Source organism: Palaemon carinicauda, chromosome 35 (assembly GCF_036898095.1).
Source record: "Palaemon carinicauda isolate YSFRI2023 chromosome 35, ASM3689809v2, whole genome shotgun sequence".
Taxonomy (NCBI): domain Eukaryota; kingdom Metazoa; phylum Arthropoda; class Malacostraca; order Decapoda; family Palaemonidae; genus Palaemon; species Palaemon carinicauda.
The window spans coordinates 27961763-27971772 of record NC_090759.1 but is presented as its reverse complement, the minus strand read 5'-3'; the positions used below and the strand labels follow the sequence as shown (position 1 = coordinate 27971772).

Here is a 10010-nt window from a genome sequence, read left to right as displayed (position 1 = left end):
GGAGTCATTCACTCCTAAAAGGCTATTAAGGCTGTGGGAGATGGGTTGTACCATCAACTTATTCATGAGGATAAAAATTTTCCCCTCCAATTTATTGGAAAATGGGATGGGCTCTGAGCTACCTGGTCAACCAATTACCCCGTAGGGTAGCCAATAGTTCGATGGGAGAGGCGGCGGCAGCAAGAGGTTGGCAGTCGTTACCATCTGCAGCAAAGACTCAAAAGGGAAGTTGCAACAAGACCCGTTTTGTACCCTGAGGGTATGGCGGCGACGAGCAAGAACTGCAAGCAGTCACCCAAATCATTCATCGCCAAGCTTCTAAGAACTTTGCGGTGAAGAGCAAGGGCAGGGAATGGATTAATCCAATTCCCACAGGAGGAATACCCCCAAGGGAGAGACAACCAGGCGAAGAGTGTCTCTCCCTCAGACAAGAAAGGCAACCAACCCCTGTTGCCGCTGTCAGCAATCCTCCTCGCAAGTGAGAAGATTGCTGGAGAGTGGCTGGTGGAGGTTAACTCTCCCTCGGAAAGGAAAATTGCCCACACGTGGTGGAGGTTAAAAATCCCTTGGAAGGGAAAATTGTCCAACACCTGAAGGCAGACCTCTGGGCAGTGCTCCCTGCTTCCCATCAACAAGCTTTGTTCAAGTTGAAGGTCAGCATAGTGTCGACTGTTAAATATAGCCGAAGCTCGTTTCTGGGTTCACCTAAAGGGGTTACCGACAAGTCACTCCGGGGAGTCCTTGTCAACAACTGTTCATGCCCGGCTGCCAAAGCAGAGCGAATATTGCAGCGAGCAGATGCAGAGGCCAAAACAGTTGAGCGAATAAATGAATGGGTTGAAGACCTTTGGAACCTCGAGAGGAAAAATCACCCTTTAGGGAGGATGTCTGCTCCCTTCACGTGCCCAACCATCAGACCATTTTGCTACCTTGCCTTGCACAGGGAACTCATGAGCCCCAATGAAGGTAGCTCTGAAAAAAAAAAAAAGGACTTCTTAAAGTTTAGGCCAGTTTCTTTTCATCGTAAACCAGTTAAAAGGTTTCGACTTGAGAAAAACTGTTTTTACTATGCCAAGCTGAAATAAACAGTGGCAGTTGTTTACTAGTACTTGTGTGAGCAGGATGGTTGGTCTACCCATGCTAGCCCCCCCTGCTAACTAGCGAAGGGTAGTTATAACTCCCAAAACCTTTAACGCCTGGTTTCCACTATCACCGAAATAATACTGTACTTCTATGTAAAGAGCGCAAAGCTTGTATCTAGTGTCAAAGCAAATAGTAATTTCAGTGAAAAGTTTACTACAATATCAACGCCAGAAAGCTTTGTAAAGTAATACCACCATCATCCAGAAGCTTAACATTCTCTGGCTTTTCCCTGAACTGAAAATTAATTTCCTTGTATGTTTGGAATCTTCTCAGTGTAAAAAAATTCAGCTATTAACTGATTTATGTTTGGAGTCTTCTTGGTAAAAAAAAATTCAGCCATAAGCTGATCATACCAATTCATAAGAGAGCTATAAGTAATCACATTCCACACAATAATTATTCAAATCACACTCCTGTCCCTGATACATGATACAAAGAATAGGGATAATTATCACCCAGCAACAAGTCCTTTGAACAAATATCCAAAGAAAGCATAATACATCCAGAAGACATCTCATTAAATAGCCTCAATCCTCAATTTGTTGTGCAGGTAGAGTGCAGTACTTTACTACATCTTGTCGACGAGACAATTATAGACAGGAGCTGCGAGGTGTCCTCGAGCACTTATTGCCATGCACCGCCATGATATCTATATTATTTTAATACTCCTCTAGAAGCAACTATTCAAGTAAAGAAAATAGGATATTTTAAATTCTTAGGGTAGACAATAAAATATAACCAGCTTAGAGAAAGATTATGAACAGCAAGGAGATTCATAGAAATAAAGTTTTAGGCCTTTTCAAAACTCCCTAGGGCAAGTCAAATTAGTCTTGGGAATTTTTTTTACCTATAACTAAGAGAGGGATAGGATATAAGAATTTGAACTGTAGGACCTAGCACTTGAGCCTGGGAAGCCATTCGGCAACTATGTGCTAGTGGGGGAAAACCATCAGTTGCAATATGAAGTTAAAAAATTATAGAGATTAAAGAGGTAGGATGCAAGAAAGGAACCAGTAAAGATACAGTAGAAGGCTATAAAGTGAGCATATTAGGGGCTGAAAGAACTCAGCAAAGATCTTAAAGTAATGCCTAAAGTGCACTACTTGAGGTGCACTAACAGAACTACCCACTTTGCAGGAGACCTATCAAAGGGATCTAGCCTATTAACAAAGGAATTGAATGAGGGATACATAAACCATTTTAGGCTAAGGAATATGGGGAGACAAGTCATAATATGGTCCTCTTCCGAGATATTATTGTTAAATGTAATTGCATTATCATTACTTGCTTCCCAGAATGCATGAAATATCACACAAGGTTGGACTGAAGATAAATAGAAGAAAGACAGAGATGATGAGAAAGGAGTATGCAATGGAAGTTGAGATAGCGTTGGAAGGAGAAAGGATTAATGAGGTAGAATTATTTAACCCTTCTACCCCCAGGCTATTTGGAAATTTCCAACCCTTAACCCCCCGAGGTTATTTTTTTTTTCAAGCACATTTTGCAGTATATTTTTTAAATTCCTCTAACAGCCTTAATTTTTGTCATAGACAGGTCAGGTTGGTCTCATTCTCTTGGAAAATGCCTGAAGTTTCTCAAAAAAAATTATCAAAAATGTGCAAAAAAAAATCTAAATAGCAGTTTTTTGCAAGGACATACTGATATGTCCATGGGGGTAAAGGGATGAGTTTTGTGAAACGTACCAGTACGTCCTTTGGGGGTAAAAGGGTTAAGTATTTAGAGTTTAGTGAAAGATTGAAAAAAGCAAATCAGACAATGGCTAGGTTAAGTAAAATTTGGAAATCAAATCGCCTGAAATTACATATAAAAATTAGACTATAAATCAGTTTAGTGAGATCGATGTTACTCTATGGACATGTCATGGTATGACAATGATACAATCTCCAATAGATTTAGTAGATTTGAGAACAAAGCCCTCAGAAGGATATTGGGAATTGAATGGCAAGGCAGGATTAGAAATGAAACTCTAAGAAACTACTCGTGCCATATGTGGATGAGATTACGATGAGGGATAGATAATGATTGCTACTTTCATCATAATAGCACTTGGAATAATAAAAAAAAAACTAGTGTACATACGATTTTAGAACCACTGTATTTCTCAAGAGGATTGTGCTGTGTTAAAAATTTACTACCGTAATATGAGTTCCACCTAAATAATCCGTGTTGGGCATCAGGGATTACACTCAATAGTTTTGTTGCATCCTAACCCAGCCAATAAAGAGGACAGAAGAGAAAAAACTGGATGTGGCAAAGATGTGAATGTTGAGATGGATGTGTGAGATGACAAGAAGAGATAAGATACGGAATGAAGTAATTAGGGGTACCACAGGAGTTAGAAAACTATCAGATAAGATACAAGAAAGTAGACTGAGGTGGTATGATTATGTCATGAGAAGAGATGAACAGTGTATTGGGAGGAGAGTGATGGAAATGGAGGTACAGGGAATGAGAAGGAGAGGGAGACCAAAGCGAAGGTGGATGGACTTTATTAAGGATGACCTACGATCAAAGGGATTAACCGGTGATGAAGTGTGGGACAGAGGTGGATGGAGAACGCTGGCCAGAAACATCGATCCCACATAAAGGTGGGAAAAGATGCAGACAAAGAAGTAGTAGTAGTGGTTTGTTGCATCCTGTGAGACTACACTGCTACCCTCATCCTCTTTGGTCTTTTCTTACCTAGCGCTCAAACTTAAAATTTCTTGCTTAAAAAGCAAGAGAAAAACGGAAAATACCATTCACCAATTTTTTTTCCCAAAATATAAACTCACCAGAAGAAAATCCTTGAGCAAAGTGGAATAGTGTTTGTGTGGAAGATCCAGCAGGGTTATGTGTCAGAATAATGGGGACCATAGTCTGGGGAAGAAATAAATATGATTAAAAATTGTAGGCTTATAATAACATCTCGGTGTTTTATAAAAACAATAACCCTCTTTCACATTTGAAGAAAACCATGTAACAGATATTTTCAATATTTCCATACGTGCACTAAAGTTTACCTGGTCAGCTCTCGAGGGATCAAATCCTGTTATCATAAACTGAAGGTTTTCACACAAGGCTTGATTACTGCATGCTTTGTAAGGGTCCCACAAAGAAATAAGCAAAGGGTTTGTCATAAGCTCCTCATCATTTCCAAAAAATCTCAGGAAAAACTGAAAAAAGTAAAAATACAGTCATTTCTTTAACACAGCAATACAATTTCTTAAATTATCCAAAATTAAAAAAAAATACAGTATATGTAAGAATAGATTCATGAACAGAACAACCTAGACTTGAGTGTAATACATTGTCTAATATACCAACTGGTATGACTTCTAGACAACTTTATAGAAGTTAACTATATACAATTTAGATGGTTAGCAACAAATTCCATCAATTGATTTCCCTTTCCAATGCCAAAAACCTATGCCTAATGTCAATGAATAAATTCAGGATTGATCACGAATTAATGTTTATCATTAATTGCAACTATGTTTGCATAATCCTTAAACATTGCAAATAAATAAACAGTAGTTTATTCAAAGTTTTAACCTTTACCTTTAAAACATTTACTATACTTTACTTGTATGTAGGGGCTATGAGCCAGAAACTGTGATGGAGTAACTTGTCTAATTACAGTATGGTGTACAATTTTTACTATGAACAATATTTGATGTTTCTAATGTTATGAAAAGTGTGTTAAATTCATTTTGTAGACTAAAAACGTTTATATGGTCTTCCTCTTTCAAGATGATTAAAAATAGAAATTTTAAATACACTTTGTATTTTTCCTAGCTATACAAACCCAAGTCATTTATATGGGTTACTCCTACTTTCATTTTCTACAACTAGACATACAAAGAAAATGGGTTTGATTGTATAATGCTACAGTGACTAAGCGACCACAGTACATGCGGCGCAAGGCGCCCACTCATGTCGCTCTTCACTCTCTCCTGGTCAAAGACTTGCGGGGAGGTTGAGCCAGGATCTTTGATAAATGACTCAGGTTTATATAGCTAGAACAAAAATACAAATTGTTTTTTTAATTCGTAGTTTATTCCTTCTCAGATATAAACTTCTAATATTCTTCCTGAAGTGGGGAGATGTCTCTGTTAAGAGATACTGTACGATTACCATTAAATAATAGCATTAGATCAAAGGAGGGTGATATTTGAAATGTGTAGCTGGCTCGTAAAGAGGCTAGGCTACACGCTCAATCTCAGAGGATATGAATTATAGCCAGGGGGAGGTTATATGAACATTAAGCTTCATATAAAGAATATCTCCAAAATATAAAAATGGGTAAAAACTGAACTGCGTAGCCGGTCCTTAAAGAGTCAAGGTCGGGCACTCCACCCTAAAGGATATATTCTAATGTCAGGGGTGAAGCTATATGATCATCATAATTCACATAAATATTTCCCATATATCATCAATAATAACTGAAAAGATATGGCATTCCTTAAATTGGGGCGAGATCCAAGAGAAGGCTTCAAGTCCAGTTGTGATCACCATCCGCCTTGATACACATCCCAAACTCATAGAATAACCAATGTCTTTGATGAAAACTGTTACGTATCCTGTAAGAGCGTAAGGTCAGAGGATTTGCTGTGCTGCAATCATAAGGTCTAAAGAGAAGGTGTCTATAGACCAGCAAGTACAATCTCAAAAAAAAAAAAAAAAAAAAAAAAAAAAAAAAAAAAAAAAAAAAAAAAATAGTCCGTAAAGAGGGGGAAGGGTTGGCTCTTCTATACCCAACATTTGAGGACTTGCGCTACTAAATGGTTTCTGCGGAACGTTAGGGTTGCGGTAGGAACACATTTCCCCTGAGGATTACAAGTTCTCATAATAGATTTCTCAACCAGTAAGAAGCTGGATTTTTTTAAAACTTCCCCTGGTGCAACCAATGTTCATGCCCAGATTAATAAAAGATTTTTGGCCTATTATCTGTTGTTCATTTCTAATATTTTCAAATTGATCAACTGGTTGATTGATTGATTGAAAGTTTTCTGGCATCCTGACATCTAAGGTCATTGACGCCGATACCATTTACTGTATATGAAAATTAAGAGAATTCGATTAAATCCATAAAAATTAAGAAGTCATTAAAATAGTTAAATAGTTTTCAGAAGACCTGCTTCTGAAATAAATCTAAAAATTCCACTCGCATAGTAAGACACATCATGTCCAAGAATCTTGGCAAGGATAAACCTGCCATCCTCACCTCGAGCCTCAAACAGATATCTATTTCTTAAGTTAGTAAAATTAGGGCATTCGGTCAACAAATGCCTCACTGTTAAAGGTACTAAGCAGTCCTCGCAATACGGTTGGTGTTGGCCCTTAAGCAGAAACTCGTGTGTCAACCGTGTGTGACCAATACGGAGACGACAAAGAGTCGTCTCCCATTTTCGGGGAATCATGTTATACCTCCAAGGTGATATGATATTTGTTACTTCCCTCATTTTATTGCCGTCTTGACTGTCCCAGTGCTGTTGCCATTTATCACAAACCAATTTTTTGATGTCAGGTAGGAGATCGTTACATGGAATGGGATACCTCCTTGGTAGCAACTCGGATGCCGCATTCTTCGCCAGTAAATCTGCCTTCTCATTCCCAGACACACCTACATGTGCTGGAACCCAACAAAATCGAACAGTTATACCTTTCCGTCCAAAAATAAAAAGCCATTCTAAAATCTTTAAAACTAGAGGGTTACTAGAATTAAAAACTTCTAAAGCTTGAAGAACACTCCTTGCATCACTAAAAATTGTAAAATTACCCTCCTTTTCCAAAGCTATTTTCTCAATAGCGGTTAATATGCCATACGGCTCGGCAGTAAATATGGAAGCGGTTAGAGGAAGTGCACCTCTACAATTAAAATCATTACTATGTACTCCAAATCCAACGCCAGCATCAGATTTGGAGCCATCAGTATATATAAAAGTCGATCCCCTATGTTCTTCGACATGTTCCATAAAAAGAGACCTGGATTCTAAGTCAGTCATATTCTTCTTAACTCCAATAAAGTATTTACAAAAAGATATGTCAGGTAATTTCCATGGAGGCGTTGATGATACCTTGAATGGAAGTACCTTAGTTCTAATTATATCCAGACTATTTAAAAATCGTTTCACCCGAAAGCCATAAGGTTGAGGAGATTTTGGGTGCAACTCAAAGTATGATGCGTGTCTTACAAGGCTTGCAGTCTGAAAGGCTAGAGAGCTAGGGAGTCTTTGCAATCTAAACCAATACCGAAGAATGGAAGACATTCGGTAAAGGTCTAGAGGTAACTCTCCAGCATCAACAAGGAGACTTGGGATAGGCGAGGTTTTAAAAGCTCCAGTAGATAATCTAATACCTGCATGATGTATCGAGTCTAATATTTTTAACCGGCTTGGGGTGGCTGAAGAATATACCTCACAACCATAACTAATTTTGGAAAAAATCAAGGCCTTGTATAATTTTAAAATAGTATTGCGGTCTGCCCCCCATGATGTATGGGACAATACTTTTAAGATATTCAGAGCTTCAACACATTTAGCTTTTAGCACTTTTAGGTGAGAAACCCATGTAAGTCTACAGTCAAATATCAAACCTAAAAATTTGGTTTCCGATACACATGGTATCCGTTGACCTTTAATGTATATATCCGGGTCTGGATGTACTCCCCGGATACGACAAAAATGGACAATGGTAGTTTTACTTGTCGAGAACTTAAATCCATTCATGTCAGCCCACTGGATAATTTTATCAATAGAGAGTTGGATTTTTCTCTCAACCATTGCCATTCTAGTGCCAGCAAATGATATTGAGAGATCATCCACAAATAGTGTTGAGAGAACATCCTGGGGAATGGCTGAGGATATCCCATTAATTGCTAGTGCAAAAAGGGTTACACTCAGCACACTACCCTGAGGAACTCCTTCTTCCTGGCACTTACTCTCTGATAGAGTTTCCCCCACTCTCACTTGAAAAACTCTACGTGAAAGAAATGCCTGAATAAATAGTGGCAGCTCTCCTCTCAATCCCAATTCATGAATGGTTTTAAGAATACCATATCTCCATGTGGTATCATATGCCTTTTCAAGGTCAAAAAATACTGTAACATGGTGCTGTTTGGAAGCAAAGGCTTCACAAATAGATGACTCAAGTCGTATCAACACATCAGTCGTTGAGTGCATTTTTCGGAATCCACATTGAATCGGTGATAAAATACCTTTCTTTTCAAGGTACCATATCAGCCTTGCACTGACCATCTTCTCCATGATTTTACATAAACAAGATGTCAATGCAATAGGACGATAGTTTGCTGCTAAAAACTTGTCTTTACCGGGTTTTAAAAAGGCTAAAATAATGGCTAGTTCCCAAACACTTGGGTAGCTATGATCATGCCATATTCTATTAATAATGCTTAAAATAAATAGCTTTGTATTAAAATGTACATGTTTAATCATTGCATATGGAATTCCATCGGGTCCAGGGGCTGTATCGTTGCAATGAGCAAGCGCGGAATCAAATTCTCTTTCAGTGAAAGGAGAATTATACGACTCTTCCCTTCTTGTTGCAAAATTTAAAATTTTCTTTTCTTCGGTGCTCCTATACTGGTGACCAGGGGCTCCTTCACACTTGCTGGATACATTTGAAAAATGATTAGCCAGGGCATTGCTAACTTCATTTGCTTCAGTTACATACTGGCCATTCACCTTCAACACTGGTGGTGGGTTGGGGGTGAATTTGCCAGCTATCTTTTTTACTTTCCTCCACACAGAAGATGGTGGTGTTCTACTGTTAATAGAGGAAACAAAAGACATCCATGACTGGCGCCTTGCTTCTTTCATGGCACGACGGAACTGTGCTCTACATTTCTTGTACATTATTAAATTCTCATCAGTTCTGCGTCTACGCAATCGTGTTAGAGATCTTCTTGTGGCTCTGTGGAGTGCAGTTAGTTCTGAAGACCACCACGGGACTGGTCGTCGTTTGAATAACCCTGTTGTTTTGGGAATTGAATTACTCCTGCTGTATGAAGAGTTCCATTCAGTAGGTCTATGGCATCATCAACACTTTCAAACAGTTCTGCTCTCCCTTCGATTTCACTTAGCTCACAAAATTTAACCCAGTCTGCCTTGTCTAGATTCCAACGTGGCGATCTTTGCAAAGGCGGACCCTTGTTGGTGTTTATAATGATTGGTGCATGATCACTAGTATGCCAATCATCTAATGTCCTCCAATCAAAATCAAGAAGGCAGTTAGAGCTTGCAATTGAAAGGTCAATGCATGACAAAGTACCTGTCTGAACATGGAAGTGTGTGGGCTCTCCTGTATTAAGGAGTCCCACATCCTCATTCTCCACAATTGATGAGATAATATTGCCCCTTGTGTTGGCCAAAACATCACCCCATAAAGGATGTCTACCATTCATATCTCCCAGTAAGAGAAAAGGTTGAGGGAGTTGTTGAATGACCTCTGCTAAATCATCATATAAAATATTATCATTTGGAGGTAAGTACAGAGAGCATATTGTATATTTTCTCCCTATATCAATTTGTACAACTGCCTGCAGGGTTGTACGTATAGACATGGGTATTTGGGGAACATCTCGACGAATGTACATGAGACTTCCACCATGGCTCCCTGCTTGTTGATTATATGGTGTTCTATAGCTAACATACTCTCGAGGACTAGGAGTGTTAGAATCAAGCATACTTTCCTGTAGACATACAATTATGGGGGAATGCTCATGAATTAGGAGCTTAAGTTCTTCATATTTCGCCCTCAAACCCTGACAGTTCCATTGCAAAATGGAGGAGAAAACTATGGATTATTTCTGGAAGACATCTTGGATGAGGTCTTCCCATTAGAAG

At 38.7% G+C, this 10010-nt stretch overlaps 1 protein-coding gene across 1 annotated transcript in view; it reads right to left on the bottom strand.

The window, feature by feature from the left end:
- Positions 1 to 3873: 3873 nt before the first annotated feature.
- Positions 3874 to 10010, bottom strand: part of LOC137627202 (lipase member K-like) — a 173625-nt gene continuing 167488 nt past the window's right edge. Inside the window, exons 7-8 of the mRNA XM_068358282.1 lie at positions 4167 to 4319; positions 3874 to 4023 (exon numbers count right to left, since the gene is read on the bottom strand). Coding sequence (XP_068214383.1) covers positions 3874 to 4023; positions 4167 to 4319 — 303 coding nt within the window. The remainder of the gene's footprint in view (positions 4024 to 4166; positions 4320 to 10010) is intronic.